At 45.9% G+C, this 22,409-nt stretch overlaps 1 protein-coding gene across 1 annotated transcript; it reads right to left on the reverse strand.

Annotated features, from left to right (window-relative positions):
* Nucleotides 1–5,369: 5,369 nt before the first annotated feature.
* Nucleotides 5,370–20,469, reverse strand: LOC131186823 (solute carrier family 22 member 6-A-like). Its single transcript, XM_058160748.1, has 10 exons — nt 19,922–20,469; nt 19,188–19,291; nt 17,000–17,154; nt 15,854–16,022; nt 14,128–14,251; nt 12,891–13,006; nt 11,009–11,223; nt 8,472–8,580; nt 6,701–6,940; nt 5,370–5,502 (listed from the first exon to the last, which is right to left on the reverse strand). The coding sequence occupies exons 1-10, from the start codon at nt 20,318–20,320 to the stop codon at nt 5,370–5,372; spliced, it is 1,764 nt and encodes a 587-aa protein (XP_058016731.1). The 5' UTR covers nt 20,321–20,469.
* Between the last annotated feature and the right edge of the window lie 1,940 nt (nt 20,470–22,409).

The raw sequence follows: 22,409 nt of genomic DNA on the forward strand, positions 1-22,409 counted from the left end.
GCTGGGTTCAAGGTCCCAAAGTTTTGGGAAGGATTAGCCGGGAGAGGCAAAGAAGGAACAGAGCGGAAAATACAGCCATTCATGAAAATTGGGGGCAGGGCACTACGTGTGTTTGTGTGTGTGTGTGTGTGTGTGTGAGAGAGAGAGAGAGAGAGAGAGAGAAAGAGTGTGTATCGGGGGAGGGGTGAATATTAGGCAGGAGGCGGGTGCGAGGACAGAACGAAAAGCTGGCAAAACTGCCTTGGTTAAGACAAATGCGATTATTATTATTTTTTAAAAAAATATTTATTTATTTTTGCTGGGGCTTGTCCTGAGTTCACACACTTCTTTGCAAGGAAGGAAATCCGAGCAACCAGCGAAGGGTGGGGTGGGGGGAGAAAATAAAAAGAAAAGAAAGAAAGACCATTTCTTTTCATTAAATTATTTCTCAATGGAAGAGGAGACTCTTCCAACTGCAAAAAAAATATATAAAAATCCAGAGATGGGGGTGTCATTCACGGGGAGGGGATGCCCCCATTCCACTCGCTCTGCCAGAAAGAAAAAAAAAGGAAATTTTCAAAACTAGGTTTTGGTGGTTAGAGGTTACAGCTCTTATTTTGGGGTTGGGGTGGTGGGCGAGGAAGGTGTTTCTTTAATCCGTCTCTACTTCTTGCTCAAACTGGTTTTTCTGTTGCTGGTGAACAATTTATTTATTTATTTATTTATTTAATCAAATTTTTATACTGCCCTTCTCCTGAAGGACTCAGGGCGGTTTACAGCCAACTAAAACCACAATAATAAATATAATAAAACAATAATTAAAAAAACCTATCAAATATGGCCAATTTAAAATATATATAAAACTATAGAACCCAGTTAAAATTTAAAACCCCAATAATAACGTATAAAATTCTAAAATCCTAGGCCATTCCTGCTTGAAGAAATAGGTACGTCTTCAGCTTGCGGCGAAAGGTCCAAAGGTCGGGAATTAACGAGTTGTGTGGATAGACACATCCTGGGTTGTTATCCTGGTTAAACAAATTTCCTAAGAAGGCATCAGCGGGGGGGGGGGTTTCCCCCCCACCCCATCCCAAGCTTATCTGCCTGATAGAGAGGCTGAAAAGATAATATGCAATATTCTTTTTCTGGTTGTTGTCGTTTCTTGGGAGAAGAGATAAGAGTGGGGGGGGGATGGCTGGATTTCCTAGCCGTTGGATCAACTCTCCAAGCCAGGAGGTTTTTCTGAAATCAAATTGGCAAAGCCAGGTCAGTTTTTGAATTGAAGGCAGTTCAATAGACCCTGTCTATTGGGGGGATGTTTATGTTTTTTTTGTCAGGTGCAACACCAAACGCTCAAGTTTCGAAATCCGAATCTAACTCGATGGCAAAGAGAAGCCAGCGATTAAAATCAGATTTTTCTCTCCTTTGCAGCGCCCTAAACGGGCTGCCTTGAGAGCCGAAGTCGGACAGAAGGGAACAAAGCTCCCTTAGTTCTCCTAGAAATTTCCTGACAACAATCACAACAATTCATCCGTGGAACGGTTTGTCTCCAGAAGTTGTGGGTGCTCCCATCACTGGAGGTTTTTAAAGTAGAGATTAGACAGCCGAGTTTGTCTGAAATAGTCTAGGGCAGGGGTCTCCAAACTTGGCAACTTTAAGACTTGTGGACTTCAACTCCCAGAGCTCTGGGAGTTGAAGTCCACAAGTCTTAAAGTTGCCAAGGTTGGTGACCGCTGGTCTAAGGGAGTGATGGAGAAGCTTTTTTGGGAACGTGTGCCCACGTATGCCCATGCAAATGCCCATGCCGGAGCACTGGAAACCCAAAGACCAGCTGGCCAGCGCACATATGCCTGTTTGGGGCCATTTTTGTTGCTAAGTGAAACGTTGGTTCAGTGAAAAAATTTGCCCCATCTTACGACATTTCTTGCCACGGTTGTTAACGTGAATCCCTACAGCGGCTAAGTTAGTAACACGGTTGTTCAGTGAATCCGGTTCCCACCGCCACCACCTTGACTTTGTTGGGTAGGTCGCAAAAAGGGATCACACGACCCCTTTATGACATTGCAACCGTCATAAATCTGAGGCAGTTGCCAAGTGCCCAAATCGCGTGACCGTGGGGAATACGACAAAGGTCGTAAGTGTGAAACACAGTCCCAAGTCCCTTTTTTTCAGTGCCGTTGTAACTTTGGAACGGTCACCAAATGAACTGTTGTAAGTCTGCCTGTAACGCTTTTTTTTAGTAGGTTGGATTAGAAGACCTCTGGGGGTCCCTTCCAACTCTGTTATTGTGTATTTTTGATTTTTTCTGTTCAGGAAGAAGGAAGTCTAGTAGATTCAGAGACTGGGAGAACTATTGGTAAAGCGGAATAATTTTTAGTATCTCCACAACCCATTAACTTCCGCCTTTTCTACTGACCCAGCTAAATAGGTGTGATGACTTGGTCACCTGTAGTTAGCTTATTAGATAATAGGAACACCTGATTGTTGCTTTCCTAATAAGCCCAATAAAATTGAATAAGTAACCTATTTGCACACATGAAGTAAGATATCTCTTGTTTTGGGGTTTTATCGCAAAGGCCGGTCCATTATTCAGCCTACCTTCAGTCCTGCAGATTGTGAGGTTTGTGGAAGTTGCTGTATTTCGGTTAGATAAACTTCCCAAATTTTAACCGTCTCTCTTTTTCCAAAAGTTTTCCTCCAGTTTTTATTCTCTCCAAAAACAAAAACAAAAACCACCTTGTAAAAAGACTGAGTTCATACAGGCAGTCGTCAAGTTACAACCACAGCTGGTTTCCTAATCTTTCTTATATTTTTTATAGTTTTTTCCCGAAGGCCATCACTCTGCTAAACAAATAATTCCATCAACACTGTCAAACTATTTACTAAATCTGCACTACTATTAATCTTCTCATAGTTCCCATCACCAATCTCTTTCCACTTATGACTGTATGACTTTAACTTGTTGCTGGCAATCCTTATGATTTATATTGATATATTGACCATCATTTGTGTTGTAAATGTACCTTGATGAACGTATCTTTTCTTTTATGTACACTGAGAGCATCTGCACCAAGACAAATTCCTTGTGTGTCCAATCACACTTGGCCAATAAAAATTCTATTCTATTCTATTCTTATATCTGGATGGCAGTTGTAGGCATGGCCACCAATCAATGGATATTCCCTGTTCTTTTAATACCTGATTATTTTTAAGCTTTCCCTGTTTATCTAGGATTTCTGAGTATCTAGGCATTTTGCTGATGTCTAATGTGTTGGGGTGGATCATAGCTTCCATAATAGATAGCCAACCGGGAATTTTCATATAGTGTTTCTTAATTTTCATATAGTGCGTCTCTTATTTTGTGTCTGTAGAAATATGAGGGTATTCTATTCTCTTTGTCCCACATAAAAGCACGCCACCCCTTCCAGAGTCCTACCAGAGTTAAAATTCTTCTGTTCCTTAAATTAACCCAATCCCTTATCCAAACTAACGTAGCTGCCTTGTGGTATAGTTCCCACGCCGGTAGACCACCCCTATTCCTAAAATCTTGGAGAAAGCGTAATATTATCCTTGCCTTTTTTCCGGACCAGACAAATTTAGTAATAATTTTGTTAAGTTCATTGAACATTGAAAAATGTTTCGTCTAATGGAATGGGGATTGTTTGAAATAAATATAATAATTTAGGTAGGATATTCATCTTGATAGTCACTAGAATAGAATAGAATTAGAATAGAATTTTATTGGCCAAGTGTGATTGGACACACAAGGAATTTGTCTTGGTGCATATGCTCTCAGTGTACATAAAAGAAAAGATACGTTCATCAAGGTACAACATTTACAACACAATTGATGGTCAGTATATCAATATAAATCAAAAAGATTGCCAGCAACAAGTTACAGTCATACAGTCATAAGTGGAAAGAGATTGGTGATGGAAAAGATGAGAAGATTAATAGTAGTGCAGATTCAGTAAATAGTTTGACAGTGTTGAGGGAATTATTTGTTTAGCAGAGTGATGGCCTTTGGGAAAAAACTGTTCTTGTGTCTAGTTGTTCTGGTGTGCAGTGCTCTATAGCGTCGTTTTGAGGGTAGGAGTTGAAACAGTTTATGTCCAGGATGCGAGGGGTCTGTAAATATTTTCACGGCCCTCTTCTTGATTCGTGCAGTATACAGGTCCTCAATGGAAGGCAGGTTGGTAGCAATTATTTTTTCTGCAGTTCTAATGATCCTCTGAAGTCTGTGTTTTTCTATCCTACCTAAAAGCGATATTTGTAACGTGCCCAACTTTTCCAAATCCTTCTTTATTTGTTGGATCAGAATTTGATGTTTTAAAGTGAATTGTGCCTGATTTTGCGATCTATGTGACTTTGGGCCAATCATCAGGCGATGGTGAATTCTAGTTTAACCTTAGGCATGAAAGCTGATTGGGTGACTTTGGGCCAATGACCAGGAGACAGTGAGTTCTAGTCCCACCTTAGGTACGAAAGCCAGCTGGGTGACTTTAGGCCAGTTTGTCCCTCTCAAGCCAACCCACCTCACAGGGTTGTTGTTGTTGTGGGAAAAAATGGAGGAGAAAGCTGTGTTGGATATGCTGGCTTCCTTTGAGTTCTTCGTAAAAACAATACAGGGAGCAAACAAACAAACAAAATTTTCTTTTTCTTCTTCTTCTTCCCAGCAAGGAAGAGAACCGATTGCTGATATTAAAAGCCCGATCAGCTGCAGAGAGATTTTGAAACCAGGGGTGGGATTCAGCCGGTTCAGACCGATTTGGGCAAGCCGGAATGCTACTTTTAATTTGGTTCGCCGAACCAGCTGTTCCAAGGACTGGCTCCAAGGACTGCCCACCCTGCCCCTCCCAAGAGTCTCCACACAGCCCATTTTGGATACCAGGTAAGCTCAGGGCACGTGTGGAAGCTCTGGGAAGGCGAAAAACGGGCCTACTGGCAATACCAGAAGTCCAGAAACGGGGCCATTTCCGGCCTCTGGTACCCAAGGGAGGCCGTTTTTGCCCTCCTGGAGACTCAAGGAAAGCCCCTGGAGCCTGGGGAGGGCAAAAACGCTCCCCCCTCCCCCGAGGTGCAGAAGGCCGAGTAGGCCACGCCCCCATGGCCACGCCCACCCAGCAACCGGGCAGTGAACCGGTTTCTGAATTGTTTCAATCCCACCCCTGTTTGAAACCAATCTCTGGGTTAACCTTGGTTGCTCACTCCCCTATTTAGAATTTTATAGTTAGGAAATGCCTCCACTTGGATATTGCTATAAGAAAGCCAGACTTTTTTTTTTAATGCGCTATTTCTGAGTTTAACAACGTTATCACAATGCGTTGGAAACCGTCACGGCTCCTTTGGGGATGTCAGAGGTAACTTCCACTTCAGCTCCTCCCGTGTCTCTATTTTCCAAGTTTTTCTGGTAGCCGGGAATCTTTCCCCGTCTCTTTGATTTCTTTCATACCCAGGAGAACCGTGCCTGGACGACAGACCTCGTCTTTTCTGCCGTTTTCTCTCTTTTCTTCCTCCACGTTCCTAAGACAAGACGATCAGAGGAGGAAGATGAATTTAAAGGCAGAGGGGGCAGTTTAAGGCATCCACTTGGCAAAGTAACACAAAACGTGGAAAGGTAGTTTGTTGCAAGCGGTCAAGACACTAAGCTGGAAACCAGGAGATTGGGAGTTCTAGTGCTGCCTTAGACATAAATACCAGCTGGCTGACTTTGTCCCAATCACCAGGAGATGATAAATTCTAGTTTAACCTTAGGCATGAAAGCCAGGTGGGTGACTTTAGGCCAATCACCAGGAGATGGGGAGTTCTAGTCCCATCTTAGGCATGAAAGCCAACTGGGTGACTTTGGGCTAATCACCAGGAGACAGTGAGTTCTAGTACTGCTTTAGGCATGAAAGCTGATTGGGTGAATTTGGGCCAATCACCAGGAGTTGGTGAGTTCTAGTTTAACCTTAGACATGAACCTTAGGCCTCTGTGGCTCAGACTGGTAAGACAGTCTGTTATTAACAACAGCTACTTGCAATTACTGCAGGTTCAAGTCCCACCAGGCCCAAGGTTGACTCAGCCTTCCATCCTTTATAAGGTAGGTAAAATGAGGACCCAGATTGTTGGGTTGACTTTGTATATAATATACAAATGGATGAAGACTATTGCTTGACATAGTGTAAGCCGCCCTGAGTCTTCAGAGAAGGGCGGGATATAAATTCAAATAAAAAAGAAAGAAAGAAAGCCAGCTGGGTGACTTTGGCCTAATCACCAGGAGACAGTGAATTCTAGTACTGTTTTAGGCATGAAAGCTGATTGGGTGACTTTGGGCCAATCACCAGGAGATGGTGAGTTCTAGTCCCACTTTAAGCATGCATGCCAGCTATGTGAATTTCGGCCAATCACCAGGAATTGGTGAGCTAAAGCCTCGCCTTAGACACGAGGCCAGCTGGGTGACCCTGGGCCAGTCCCTTGCTCTCAGCCCCTAGAAAGGAGTCAATGGCAAACCACTTTTTTTTGAAAAATCTCGCCAAGAAAACCGCAGGGCTAAAAGTTGCCGAGGTTGAGAAACACTGAACTCTAAATCGAGGCCCAAAGTTGACGGATCCTGGCTTATTGATTCAAAAATGTGGCTTTCGATTGGCCTGACGCTCACCTAAAACGGTCCCTTCCAGTTCCCCCTCCCCTCCCGCCCCCCTAATCCAAGAAAAATTTTCTAGATGCCATCAAACAAACCACAAACAAGGACTAGCCAGTTCCGTTATAACTAACCTGCTCTCCACGTCTTGTATTGTATCTGGTAGCGGTACATTTAAAGTCTCGGGCAGGAAGCAGGCGGCCATCCCGGAGATGATGGGAGCCGTGGCATAGATGACAAGGGGAAGGGATGGAAAATAATCGCTGGTCATTCTCACCAGAGGGGCTACAATCCCGCCGACGCGTGCCATGGTGTTCCCAAAGCCCATCCCGGTTTGCCTGAGATGCAACAGAGGGGAAGAATGAAGTTTTACTTCAGCTCATCATTCGCCAGCTGTAGTTCCGTGGTAGAACTACAACTCCCGATATTCCTTTGCACCTGGCCTGGGCGCTTGGGAGTTATAGCCTACAGTTAGTCCTAGACTTACGAGCACAATAAAGAGAAGTTGGGAAAATTCACCGTCAAGCGGAATGGTCATTAAGCAAGCCATACACAACCTTCCTTGCACTAGGGTCACATGATTTATGGTTCGGGCGCTTGACAACCGACTCGCGCTTATGACGGGTGCAGTGTCCAGGAGTCACGTGACCGCCTTTTGCGACCTTCTGGACAAGCCAAGTAAATGTTAGTAATTTAACAGCTGCAGTGATTCACTGAACAGAGTGGCGCGGTGGCTTAGAGGTGGAGCTCTCGCCTCACAATCGGGAGGCTGTGAGTTCGATCCTAGGTAGCGGCAGATATTTCTCTCTCTCTCTTTTTTTTTTAATTTGCATTTATATCCCGCCCTTCTCCGAAGACTCAGGGCGGCTTACACTATGTTAGCAAAATCTCTGGGCATGATGAGAATACATCTGCTGAACATAACTCCGCATTGGCAACAGGAAAGGCATCCGGCCAGTAAAACACCCTGCTAGCTCCAGTTGCCCAGACTCCACCTCACAAGGGATTATGGGGTCGTTCAATGAGGATGATTCACTTCACTAATGTGGCAAGAAAAGTCGTAAAATGGCGCAAAACTCCCTTAACAAATGTCTCACTCAACAACATAGATATTGGGCTCAGTTGGGGTCATAAGTTGAGGACTTCCTGCATTCTGTTTATTCTGAGATTTCCCTCTCTTTAATCCCACAGTTATGTTGCAACGAAAGTCAGCCTCCCATCTTTTCAGAGGTGAACGGACCTATCGGGGCTGTTTCTAACATTATCCCAGAATATCGCTGCGTGGTGTTCTGACCTAGGCTTCCCAAGAGCATGAAGCCAACTCCTTGTCCCAACAAAAAAAACCTTTGATTAAGTTACTGTGAATTCCTCTCATTCACATCCGTCAAAGTCTTTCGAGGGAGAATTTACAGTCACAGACCTTATCTGGCTTGTAGAGCTGCCAGGCCGGTATCTTCAAAACTTGGCGTCTCTGAGAGTCACGAACCAATTAAGCGAACTAATTGTCTCCCGCAAACTCCACTCCCCTTTTGCTCCTCTTTTTTTCCCACTGAGAGGGGCCATTCATCGTCCACCTGTGGCCTTACTCCTGAGTTGACCCTTGTTCCTTAGCTGTTCCCTTCTCCTGGCAACTCTGCACATGCACACACTGGGAACAGGCACCAGCTGCTCGTCTGCCTCACTGATGTCTGACTCCGAAGGCAGCTGACAACTGTCAGACGGCCCTGGCCCCCTCTCTGCCTCCGACACAGAGCCCTCATCAGAGCCTTCCCCAGACTCCAGGACTGGTCCAGGCTCTTCCCCAACTTCCTCACTGTCCGAATCTGCTGCTACCTTCCCTGGCCGCTGGCGGGCCACAACACGTGGTACCTGATCACCGTAGGGTAGAGTTCTCCAGTGTATAAGAAGACACAGCTGAAAGATGCGCCTAGACATCCTTTTCCAAAGACAGCGAAGACAGTCCTCAGAATCTGCATATCTAGAGAAGATCAGAAAACCACTGGGTGTTGCCGTGACGTGACTTTCGGTTTATTGGTGAAGGTGCCGGATCAGAAACCAGGAGGAGGCAAGTTGTAGTTCAGCAACCTAGTTATATTACTTTGGAAGGGTCCTATGCGTCAGTCAGCACATCCCATAATGCCAGAATTATGTCTTCTTGATTTGGACACATATCCAGAAAAGATCATGCTAAATTTTAATCCTATGTTAGCTGCCCTAATGTCATCGTCGCAACTACATAACGATGGAACAATGCAAGGGTGGGATTCAGCCGGTTCAGACCGGTTTGGGCAAACCGGATGCTAATTTTTACATCTGGTTCACCAAACCGGTAGTTGCAAGGACTGGCTGGCCCCGCCCACCCTGCCCCTCCCCTCCCAGGAGTCTCCATGCAGCCCATTTTGGATGCCGGGTAAGTGCAGGGCCCGTGCGTAGGGACTGAAAGAGCAGAAAAAGGGCCCTTCTCTGGAGCCCGGGGGAGGCCATTTTCGCTCTCCCGGGGGCTCAAAGAAAACCTCCCGAGCGTGGGGAGGGCAAACCCCCCCCCCCGCCATAGTGCAGGAAGCTGAGTAGGCCCACCATGGCCACGCCCACTCAGCATCCGGGCAGAGAAGCAGTTGCTAAAATTTTTGAATCCCACCCCTGGAAGAAAACACATTCGCTAAAATGAATCAGCAGTTTGAAAGAAATGCAGAATTAAATGGCGTCTCCAACCTTGGTGACTTTTAAGACTTGTGGATTCTGAGAGTTGAAGTCCGCAAGTCTTAAAGTCGCCAAGGTTGGGTACCCCAGATGATATTAACGGCTTTCAGTTTTTGGTTGTGCAAATGCATCGACAGACATAGTCACTAGATGGCAGCAAAACCCAGTTTTCTCTGTCCCTTCGCTGCCCTCTGCTGGTCTTTAAGGTGTTGCAGCATTCATATTTTTGCCAGACTTATCTTGGGATTTTATGGCTGAGATTTCAGGCTAAGAAGCTGTGTGTGAATCATGCTGGGATATTTGCCGCAATAATTCCGGGCCATTGGCAGCCTTCAATGTTTTGTTGATTCTGAATTAGTGGTTAGAACTAGGCACATATAACATAACATAACAACAGAGTTGGAAGGGACCTTGGAGGCCTTCTAGTCCAACCCCCTGCCCAGGCAGGAAACCCTACACCATCTCAGTCAGATGGTTATCCAACATTTTCTTAAAAATTTCCAGTGTTGGAGCATTCACAACTTCTGAAGGCAAGTCGTTCCACTTATTAATTGTTCTAACTGTCAGGAAATTTCTCCTTAGTTCTAAGTTGCTTCTTTCTTTGATCAGTTTCCACCCATTGCTTCTTGTTCTACCCTCAGGTGCTTTGGAGAACAGCCCGACTCCCTCTTCTTTGTGGCAGCCCCTGAGATATTGGAACACAGCTATCATGTCTCCCCTAGTCCTTCTTTTTGTTAAACTAGACATACCCAGTTCCTGCAACCGTTCTTCATATGTTTTAGCCTCCAGTCCCCTAATCATCTTTGTTGCTCTTCTCTGCACTCTTTCTAGAGTCTCAACATTTTTTTACATCGTGGCGACCAAAACTGGATGCAATATTCCAAGTGTGGCCTTACCAAGGCATTATAAAGTGGTATTAACACTTCACGTGATCTTGATTCTATCCCTCTGTTTATGCAGCCCAGAACTGTGTTGGCTTTTTTAACAGCTGCTACACACTGCTGGCTCATATCTAAATGGTTATCCACTAGGACTCCAAGATCCCTCTCACAGGTACTACTATTGAGCAAGGTACCACATATACGGTACTGGTGCATTTTGTTTTTTTGGCCTAAATGTAGAACCTTACTTTTTTCACTGTTGAATTTCATTTTGTTAGATAGCGCCCAATGTTCAAGTCTGTCAAGATCTTTCTGTAATTTGAGCCTATCTTCTGGAGTGTTGGCTATTCCGGCCAGCTTGGTGTCATCTGCAAATTTGATGAGTTCCCCATCTATCCCCTCGTCCAAGTCATTGATGAAGATGTTGAAGAGTACTGGGCCTAAAACAGAGCCTTGGGGTACTCCACTGCATACTTCCCTCCATGTGGATGTAGTTCCGTTGAGGACTACACGTTGAGTGCGGTTGGTCAGCCATATAATCAAAACCTCACCAGGCAAATTCAGGCTGTTAACTGCTCGGCCTGTCCTACCTTACAGGGTTGTTGTGAAGATAAAACTCAAATCATGGTCAATAATTCCTTGATGGAAAAAATGGGATATAGGCACAAAGAAAACACGCACCAAGAAGTAACACACTTTTTCCGTCCCTCCGGGAAAGATCCTTAACATTTATAAGGGGAGTTTGGTTCAAGAAGAAAGATAATTGCACAATCATTTTGCTTTGCAGAAATAAAATTATCGGTCGGTCCGTTCCTGGAAACTTACCATGAGATACAAAGATGTTCCCCGCGATGGACAAGCCAGCTAAGATGAGGCTCAGCGCTTGAGCGATCCGACGGCCAGAATAGCAGATCACAAGGAAAGCCACCAACTTTGCTGGAATGTCTACCGCCCCGAAGATCACCTGGATAAGGTAGACGCTGACGCCAAAATTCTGCAGGTCCATCGCCAGACCATAATAGGCAAAGCTGGTGGAGAACCTGGAGTGGCCAATGGATTATTAAAGAAATTAAAATGTCTGTGGTGCTGATTAATCCTGCCTTAGGCATGAAAGGCAACTGGGTGACTTTGGGCTGAGCATTAGGAAATTGTGAGCTCTAGTTCTGCCTAGGGATGAAAGGCAACTGAGTGACTTTGAACTGAGCACTAGGAGAAGGTGAGTTGTAGTTCTGCCTTTGGCATGAAAGCCAATTGGGTGATTTTGGGCTGAGCACTAGGAGATGGTGAGTTCTAGTTCAGTCTAGGGATGAAAGGCAACTGAGTGACTTTGAACTGAGCACTAGGAGAAGGTGAGTTGTAGTTCTGCCTTTGGCATGAAAGCCAATTGGGTGACTTTGAACTGAGCACTAGGAGATTGTGAGTTCTAATTCTGTCTAGGGATAGAAGAAACTGAGCGACTTTGAACTGAGGACTAGGAGATTGTGAGTTCTAGTTCTGCCTAGGGATGAAAGGCAACTGGGTGACTTTAAACTGAGCACTAGGAGAAGGTGAGTTGTAGTTCTGCCTTTGGCATGAAAGCCAATTGGGTGACTTTGGGCTGAGCACTAGGAGATGGTGAGTTCTAGTTCAGTCTAGGGATGAAAGGCAACTGAGTGACTTTGAACTGAGCACTAGGAGAAGGTGAGTTGTAGTTCTGCCTTTGGCATGAAAGCCAATTGGGTGACTTTGGGCTGAGCATTAGGAGATGGTGAGTTCTAGTTCAGTCTAGGGATGAAAGGCAACTGAGTGACTTTGAACTGAGCACTAGGAGAAGGTGAGTTGTAGTTCTGCCTTTGGCATGAAAGCCAATTGGGTGACTTTGAACTGAGCACTAGGAGATTGTGAGTTCTAATTCTGTCTAGGGATAGAAGAAACTGAGCGACTTTGAACTGAGGACTAGGAGATTATGAGTTCTAGTTCTGCCTAGGGATGAAAGGCAACTGGGTGACTTTGAACTGAGCACTAGGAGATTGTGAGTTCTAGTTCTGCCTTAGGCATGAAAGCCAACTGGGTGACTTTGGGCCGATTACCCGGAGATGGTGAGTTCTAGTTGTGCCTTAGCTGTGAGGTGGGTTGGACTCTCTCCCAGTCCAACCCACCTCACAGGGTTGTTGTTGTTGTGGGGGAAAATATGTCTCCTCTTCTCCTGAAATTGGAGCAAAGAGATTCAGCTTTTGAAATTCCCTGTAGGAAAGGAACTCCGTGGAGATTCTTACAGGCTCGCCTCAACTTACAACCATTCATTTAGTGACCTTTCAAAGAGCGCTGAAAAAGGTAATTTACAACCAATTCCTCACCCTTACAACCTTTGTAGCATCCGGACAACCATGGGATCAAAATTCGGGTCTTTTGTACGTACAATGGTTGCGGCGTCCTGGAGTCACATGACCGCCATTTGCAACCTTCCCAGCAAGACTGGAGGGGGGGGAGCCAGATTCACTTAATGACCATGTGATTCACTTAACTGGCGGTGATGCGCTTAACAACCGGGCAAAAAAAGTAAAATTGGGCAATGCTCACTGAACAACTGCCTTGCTTAGCAACAGATACTCTAGTCCCAACTGCAGTCGTAAGTTGAGGACTACCTATATTCACGAAGCCAAGAAGAATTAAACCTTTGCTTTTGACCCGTTTCTCTTCTGGGGCGTCTTCCTTCTGCTTTGCTTACCAGACGAAGGAAAGGCACACAGTGACTCGGCGCAGGGATGGCGTCCGCACCAAATCAGCCACCGGGAACTTGGTGTTGGCTGTGGAATGATCTGTCTGGAGACTGGCTTTCAAATCCTGGGAAAAGAAGCCGAAAAAGGAATGATTTCCTTGCCAGAATTTGCAAAGATTGACTGATCGATGGGCAAATTTTGATCGGCTGCCTATTTCCAGGTGCTTGGGACTTCTGGCATGGAGAAAAGCGCAGCGGTTTATAGCACAGAGGCCTGTGTCACCCATAATATAATTCTTCATCTAATGGTGAATTTTTTTTCTAGAGCTGAAATATCAGGGAAGGGAAGGAGGGAGGGAGGAATTAATGGATGAATTAATGGATGGATGGACAGACGGACGGACGGACGGATGGATGGATGGATAGATAGATGGATTGATGGATTAATGGATGGATAGATGGATGGTTGGATGGATGGATGGATGGATAGATGGATGGATGGATTAATGTATGAACAGATGGATGGATGGATGGATTAATGGATGGATAGATGGATGGTTGGATGGATGGATAGATGGATGGATAGATGGATGGATAGATGGATGGATTAATGGATTAATGGATGGATGGATGGATGGATGGATGGACAGATGGATGGATGGATGGATGGATAGATGGATGGATTGATGGATTGATGGATTGATGGATGGATGAATGTATGAACAGATGGATGGATTAATGAATGGATGGATGGATGGACAGATGGATGGATTAATGGATGGATGGATAGATAGACAGACAGATGGTTGAAGAGACAGTTTGGTAACCGGAGAATTCCAGTCCCATTTTAGGCATGAAGGCCAGTTGGGTGACTATGGGCCAGTCTCTCGCTCTCAGCCCAGTCCACTTCACATGGTTGCTGTTGTGAGGCAAATAGCAGAAGGAAGGAGTATCAGATATTTTCATCATTATTGAGAATGAGGGGAGGAAGGGAGGGAAAAAGGGAGGAGAAAGGAAGAGAAGAGAAGGGGGAAAGGAGAAAGGAAAGGAAAGAAGGAGACAGGAAAGGGAAAGAAAAAGGAGGAAAGGAAAAAAGACAGAAAGGAAGATAGGAAGGAAGGAAGGAAGGAAGGAAGGAAGGAAGGAAGGAAGGAAGGAAGGAAGGAAGGAAGGAAGGAAGGAAGGGCATTCCCCTCATGCGTTGCCAAAAAAACAAGACAACCACATTGCTTTTCGGATTTTATACCTCCAGGCTGAGCTTCTCCTGGCCATCCTTCTTCCCGTTCATCCGAGCAACCTTCTGGAGCTCTTTCAGTGCCTGGTCGAATTTGCCCACTGTGGCATACCAGCGGGCAGATTCTCTGAACCACCTGCAACAAAAGAGAAACAGAAGAGCGGTGGAGGCAGAGGGGCCGGGCAGAAATGGATCACGGGCAGGGGTGGGATTCAAAAATTATAGCAACCGGTTCTCTGCCCAGTTGCTGGGTGAGCGTGTAATGTAAAATTAGTGTAGTGTAAAATTAGTGTAATGTAATGTAGAATTAGCAGATGTAAAATTAGCATCCGGTTCGCATGAACCGATCCGAATCAGTTTAATCCCACCCCTTGTCAGGGGTTGGAAGCCGGTAAATTTAGTAAAGAGAAGCATTTCCCAGGGGATGCTGGATCTTCACCTTCTAATTTTCATTCAATGGATGTTTTTTCTCAACCCTCCCTTATTCTATCCTGCTTTCCCCTCTTTCAGTCCAGGCTCCTGGGTCGTTGTAGTCGTAAGTCGAGGACTTACCTGTATTGGGGACATAGCTTACCGCCAAGCCATAGAGCAGTGGTAAGTCAACCTGGTCCCTACCGCCCACTAGTGGGCATTCCAGCTTTCCTGGTGGGCGGTAGGGGTTTTGTCCGATACTGAAGCACTTTCCTTTTTTAAAATTTAATTGACTTTTTTAAAAAAAATCATAGCATTATTTAAAAACATTTTTATTAGGTTTTCATAAAATTCCGTGTGACAATTTAAATTTCTGAAAATATACTATTTGTATCGCCCGTGCATAAGTTTAGTTCATGTTACGTAAGTGAAACTAAATGGCGCTATAGTGCGACCGCAAACAAAAGAGTCTCATCCCAGAATAGCTCGCGCATCTCCCCCAACACCACCCAGCTGCAACAGACAAGCAGAGCTGGTAGCCGGCGGCCCCCCACCCCAAACTCAATCCACGATGCACAAGAGGCATGCGCAGATGATGATACCCTTTATAAATCACCATTACTGTGGAACCGGTGGGCGGTTAGAAAATTTTACTACTAACAGAGATACAAGAGTGGGCGGTAGGTATAAAAAGGTTGACTACCCCTACTGTAAAGCAAATATGAGCCAGATCCAGCCCTTTAGCTGCCCCCGTCCAGCCCTCGTGGATTTACATATTAATTTTGAAGGCAATCGCGATTTTGTTTTTACGACTGACATTCAGGTTGTCCTCGACTTACGACCACGATGAAAAATTTCTCTTGCTAAGTGTGACAGTGGCTAAGTGAGCTTTGCCCCGTTTCTTGCCACCATTTGTAAGGGAATCGCTGTGGTTCTTCAATGAATCACACGGTCGTTCAATGAAACTGGTTTCCCCCTTGACTCAGCTGGTCAGAAGTTCGCAAAAGGGGATCACACGGCCCCGGGACATACAACCATGTCATAAATATGAGTCAGTGGCCAAGCGTCTAAATTTTGATCACGTGACCACCGGGACGCCGCGACTGTTATGAAAAACATACGTCGCCTTTTTTCAGCATTATTTCACTTCGGACCGTCACTAAACGAACGGTTGTAAGTTAAGGACTACCTGTGTGGATGCCGACGTGCCTTCAGAGCCTTCTCGGTTGGCCCCCCACACCAGCCCCAGTTTCTCACGTGGGAAAATTAATTTCCCGTTCTTGCTGTATAGTGTTCTTTGGTTGCAAAGGACGGAAAAACCACCTACCAGCCGTAGAGGAAAAAGGCAAAATACGGGAGGGAAACGGCCAACTGAAGCCAACGCCAGTCCCGGATGGCGTACGCCACTCCTGCGAGGATGAACTGCCCAACGCTGTAGCTGTAGCCAGTCACCATGCTGACCGTGGCTCGAGAATGCATCGGGGTCCACTCCACAGCTGGAAAATAGAGGAATAGATTTGGAAGGGACCTTGAAGGACGTCTAGTCCAGGGGTCTCCAACCTTCACAACTTTAAGAGTTGTGGACTTCAACTCCCAGAGTCCCTCAGCCAGCTTTGCTGGCTGAGGAACTCTGGGAGTTGAAGTCCACAAGTCTTAAAGTTGCCAAGGTTGGAGACCCCTGATCTAGTCCAAGCCCACCCACCGCCCGTCCAAGCAGGAGACCCTACATCATTTCTGACCAATGGCAGTCCAGTCTCTTCTTGAAAGCTTCCAGGGACGAAGCTCCCACAATTTCCGAAGGCAACTTCTGTTCCATCGGTTGATTATTCTCACTGTCAGGAAATTTCCTCCTTATTTCCAGGTTGAATCTCTCCTTGATCAGTTTCCATCCATTATTCCTTGTCTGGCCTTCGGGTGCTTTGAAAACTAGCTTGATCCCCTTCCTCCTCTCTCTGGCAAATATTGGAAGACTGCTATCCTGTCTCCCCTGGTCCTTCTCTTCACTAGACTAGCCAGGCCCAGTTCCTGCAACCGTTCTTCATATGTTTTAGTCTCCAGTCCCCTCATCATCCTGGTTGCTCTTCTCTGCACTCTTTCTAGAGTTTCAACATCTTTTTTGTAGTGCGGTAACCAAAACTAGACGCAGTACTCTAGGTGTGGCCTTACTAGGGCTTTATAAAGTGGTATTAGGGCCTCCCTTGATCTTGATTGTATCCTTCTATTAATGCAATTTAGGATTGCGTTGGCTTTTTTGGCTGCAGCAACACACTGCTGGCTCATATTTAGCTGGTTGTGCACTAAGACGCCAAGATCCCTCTCACAGTCACCAGCCAGCATGCTTTAAGGTGGACGGACTTCCATTTCCCAAAATTCCCCAGCCAGCATGTTTTAAGATGAATGGACTTCAATTCCCAGAATACCCCAGCCGGTCATTTTGCATCGGATTTGGAGTTGCCAGAGGGAGAGAACTTACACAACGAGACGCAGTTGAGGCCAACCCCGGAAACTGCCATGCCGGTTAGGAAGCGCAAGACGCAATAAGCGCTGAAACTGGGGACGAAGGAGGTGCAGGATCCGGAAACGGCCATCTGAAAACACGACCAGAGAAGCAGAGCCTTTCGCCCGAATCTACAAGAAGGAAAAATAAATATATTCACCAGGTGTCTTTCTGGCACGGTGACACATGCGGGAGGTTTGTGTGTGTGTGTGTGTTTGTGTGTGTGTGTGTGTGTGTGTGTGTGTATGTGTCTATGTGTCTGTTCCTGGCCTGAAGAAGAATAGAGGGGAGATAGATTATTATTATTATTATTATTATTTATTAAATTTTTATACCGCCCTTCTCCCGAAGGACTCAGGGCGGTTTACAGCCATAATAAAAAACAACAGCAATATACACATAAAACCATAATTTAAAAAACTTATTATACAAATGGCCGAATTAAAACATTTAGAATAAAACCCCAAATTTTAAAATGTTAAAACATGAAAACTAATTAAAATCCTATTAAAATCCTATGCTAGTCCTGCGCGAACAAACAAATAGGTCTTCAGCTCTCGGCGGAAAGTCCGAAGGTCCGGCAGTTGGATGACCAGCAAAAAATACAGGTAGTCCTCCCTTTATGACCATGAATTTAGTGACCATTCAAAGTCACAATGGCGTTGAAAAACGTGATATAAAAACCGATCCTCATACTTATGTCCGAATGGTCGCATGATCAAAATTCGAATGCTTGGCAACTGGCATTTATTTATGACCGTTGCGTTGTCCTGGGGTCACGTGATCCCCTCCGGATAAGCAAACACAATAGGGAAGCCAGATTCACTTAACAACCTGTGCGACTAAGCTAATCATCGCCTTGATTCGTCTTAACCACTGTGGCGAGAAAAGGTCATAAAGTGGGGCAAAACTCACTTAACAACTTGTCCTTCCTTAGCAATGGGAATTTTAGGCTGGATGGCGGTCATAAATCAAGGACTATCTGTACGGAGTTGGCTCTCTTCACAAGACTCAAGATTCTTTAAACCCTAATTTTTATGAAAAGTCTAAAAACCCGAAGCTAAAAAAATAAACACGGACTAGGAAAAACGTATCAAGGAAACGTGCAAGAAAAGAGGAATATCTATGCATCTGTTTTGGGGAGCCTTCTGCGCATGTGCAGAGTGCCCGTGATGACATCCAGGTGGGTGGGCGGAGTCTCCCACCACCAATTACTGGTGCTACCAGTTTGCCCGAACCGGGTAGAACCGGTAGTTGTATTCACTTACCTTCGCTACCAATTTAGAAATGTGAACGTGTGTGCCACCTCTGTGCATGCACAGTGCTTTCTGCGCATGTGCAGAATGTCCATGATGACGTCTGGATCGGGGGGGGGGGAAGGGCAGAGCCTCCCGCCGCTACCGGTTTTCCTGAACCGGGCAGAACCGGTAGAATCCCACCTCATCATTTTGTCCCTAAAACAGGTTTGCTTTAAAAAGTTACTTTCAACAAGACACCACTACTGGCATTAGACCGTGAATCCACGTTTGATGGATTTGTTTGTGACATCTACCAAGCTTCCAATGATGGTCAAAAAAAGCTGGTTTCTTTTCAAAGCCGCGGTGTGGCTCAGGCTGTAAGAAGCCTGTTATTAAAACACAGCTGCCTGCAATTACTGCAGGTTCGAGTCCCACCAGGTCCAAGGTTGACTCAGCCTTCCATCCTTTATAAGGTAGGTAAAATGAGGACCCAGATTGTTGGGGGGGGGGCAATAAGTTGACTTTGTAAATATACAAATAGAATGAGACTATTGCCTTACACACTGTAAGCTGCCCTGAGTCTTCGGAGAAGGGCGGGATATAAATGTAAATTAAAAAAAAAAGCAATAAATAAATAAATAATCAAGTAATTAAGGGCCTCTGTGGCTCAGACTGGTAAGACAGTCTGTTATTAACAGCAGCTGCCTGCAATTACTGCAGGTTCAAGCCCCACCAGGCCCAAGGTTGACTCAGCCTTCCATCCTTTATAAGGTAGGTAAAATGAGGACCCAGATTGTTGGGGGCAATAAGTTGACTTTGTATATAATATACAAATGGATGAAGACTATTGCTTAACACAATGTAAGCCGCCCTGAGTCTTCGGAGAAGGGCGGGATATAAATGCAAATAAAAAAAAAAGTTCTTACTTGTCAGAGAGGCCCCCAAAGATGATGGCACCCACCAGCACCCCGGCCATGTAGATAGACTGAGCCAGCTGCTGGAGGCTCCGGAAATCACATACCAGATCCCACTGCAGGAGGTCAAGAATAGAAACATCATAATCCACAACACGGATGGACGATGACCTCCCTCCCCCCAAGCTAAAAGGACCTGTGAAGCTCAGAAGAACATCATACCAAGATATGAAAAATGTAGAAAGTAGAATAACGGGCTTGGAAGGGACCTTGGAGGTCATCTAGTCCAACCCCCTGGTCGAGCAGGACACCTTATAAATAAAGCCCTCAACTGAAAACCCTCGGTTTACTAACTTAATAGCTGCAATGATCCCCTTAACACCTATGGCGAGAAAGGTCGCAAAATGGGGGCAAATCTCACTGAACAACGGTCTTGCTTAACCGTGGAAATTTGGGGGTTCAATTATGGTCGTAAGTCGGGGACTAACCTGTATTCTTGGAATTGTGGGTCTTCTATCACTGGAGGTTTTCCAAAATGGACCAAACAACCATTTGACCGGGATGGTGTTAAGTCTCCTACCTTGAGCAGGGGGTTGGACTAGACGACCTCTGAGGGTCTCTTCCAACCCTATGTTCTATGATGCTCAGCACCCCGCCTGGGAGAGATGGGAGTTGGAGTCCAGCCCAGCTGGAGGGCATCAAGAAGGAATCTTCCACCAGGTCGGTAAGCCAGCATCCTTTCTTACCTCGGTTACAATGGTGGACGTGAAAACCGTCCCTTCGTAGGTCCACCCATCCAGGCACGGCTCCTGCTCGGCCTCCGTTGGCTCCCGTCCCGTGGAATTAAACTCCAACAGCTGCCATTGGGGGGTGACAAAACGCCGACACTTCTCCGGCCTCCAGGCCCCATCCTGGGGGACGAAAGCCCTCAGCAGCGCCCGACAATCTGCATTTCCCGTGGCGTTTCCGCCGGCGCACACCTTGCTCAAGGCCACCTGACAGTGATGCCCAGGAACCGCAGCGGTGAAATTCTGCAAGAGGTTGTGAGCTGCCATCAGGAGCATCGGAAAACACAACAGCGCCACGTTGAGCACTTGAAAGCGTCCCATGCCGCCCGCTTGATCCAGAAGTTCGGCAAACGGCATGGCGGACTTTGGCGGGAGTGGCACGACGGAAACTCGAGCTTGGGAAAACACCGCGCCAACAACTGGAGGGACTCAACAACTGGAGGGACAGCAAAGTTGGCTTCCTGATGGGGAGATGGCCCGTCTTTGGGCTACTTTGCGGGACTTGAACGAAGACGGAGCGAAGAGTGGATGTGGCGGAGGGGATCCAGCGGGTTACGCAAGGCCAACTGGACTCCCGGTGTGGCCATCTGTTCCGGCGTTGAAATGCAAACCGGTCGCGGGAGAAAACTTAAGTTCGTTTCTCCTGCTGTGGCTGGGCAAACAGATTCAGCTGTGCGTTGTGCTGTTGTTGTGTTTTGATTTCACTCCCAATTTTTTTGCCTGCCCCTCTAGGAAGGAACGGGGCAGCTGAGGTGCAGGGGTTTTGCGTCGCGAAGTTTACCCTGGTTTGTGGGTTGGTTTCGGATTGTTTTCGGTTGGGATCAGCAACTCCTGCCGAATTAAGCTAGCTCAGCTGCTTTTCTTGGGTTGATGAAAAAAGGAGAAGGATTTATTTCTCGGGAATGTAGGTAAGATAGCAACGGTGGGGTCAGCCCGGGCCAAGTCGAAGAAATAAGAATATTTTTTTTCCTTTTAAGTCGTTGGTATTCAGGGCTCAGAGCCAGATGCCCAAGAAAGCAAGTACAGGTATTTTTCTCTCCTTAGGCCTAAAATTTCCATTGTTTAGCAAATTCGATGAATTTTGTCCAGTGGTGGGTTGCTACCAACTGAGTGACTTTGGGCCAATCACCAGGAGACAGGGAATTCTAGTCCTACCTTAGGCATGAAAGCCAGCTGGGTGACTTTGATCAATTGCCAGGAGGCAGGGAGTTTTAGTCCTCCTTCAGGCCCGAAAGCCAGGTGGGTGACTTTGGGCCAATCACCAGGTTACTGTGAGTTCTAGCCCTGCCTTTGGCATGAAAGCCTGCTGGGTGACTTTGGGCCAATCACCAGGAGACGGTGAGTTCTAGTCCTACCTCAGGCCTGAAAGTTAGCTGGGTGACTTTGGGCCAATCACCAGGTTACTGTGAGTTCTAGCCCAGTCTTTAGCATGAAAGCCTGCTGGGTGACTTTGGGCCAATCACCAGGAGATGGTGAGTTCTAGTCCCACCTCAGGCACGAAAGCCAACTGGGTGACTTTGGGCCAATCACTCAGCCCATGCACGTCGCAGGAAAATAGCAGGAGGAAGATTATGTATGCTCCTCTCCTTGAGTTATTTATAAAAATGACAACGGTGGGATATGAATGAATGAATGAATGAATGAATGAATGAAGTTTGATGTAAAACTACGTATTTTGGGGTGGGCTTTGTTTTAAAAACCCAATCAAATTTGAACATAAGGCAATGATGGCAGCCAGTTCGGCCCTTCAGTTCCAGGCAAAAATGTCACTTTCTGAATCAAAGCAATGATTGCAACTGAGCCGACAATTTAGAAGTGGGACAGGGGTGATCTCCCCCCTTCGCCCCCCCACCCCCCCATTGAAATGGCTTAGCAAGATCTTGGCAAGCTTAGTTTAACACTGATTAGAATCAACGTTTCCCAAACTATAATTCGCTGTTATATAAGTCACTTGTTTGTGCAGTAAGAGCCAAGCTCAGTCTGTGGCCGGCCCAGTTAAAAAGAAAAATCTTTTTTAAAACAATAATCTCTGTAATTTGGAATCGTTAAATCGGCTGTTTCTGGAATCGCCACTAACAACAGCAAAGGCAGAATCACGCATCCGGAAGAGACCTTGGGAGGCCCTCTAGTCCAACCCCTCACTCGAGTAGGAGATTTTACACCATCTTGGTCAAATGGTTGTCCAGTCTATTTTTGGAAAACCTCCAATTGTTGGAGCACCCACAACTTCTGGTGGCAAGCCGTTCCACTGATTAATTGTTCTAACTGTCAGGAAATTTCTCCTTAGTTCTAAGTTGCTTCTCTCCTTGATGAGTTTCCACCCATTGCTTCTTCTCCTGCCTTCAGGTGCTTTGGAGAATAGTTTGACTCCCTCTTCTTTGTGGTAACCCCTGAGATATTGGAACCCTGCTATCATGTCACCCCTTGTTTCTCTCCTTGATTAATT

The sequence above is a fragment of the Ahaetulla prasina genome, chromosome 17, assembly GCF_028640845.1.
Source record: "Ahaetulla prasina isolate Xishuangbanna chromosome 17, ASM2864084v1, whole genome shotgun sequence".
Lineage (NCBI taxonomy): Eukaryota > Metazoa > Chordata > Lepidosauria > Squamata > Colubridae > Ahaetulla > Ahaetulla prasina.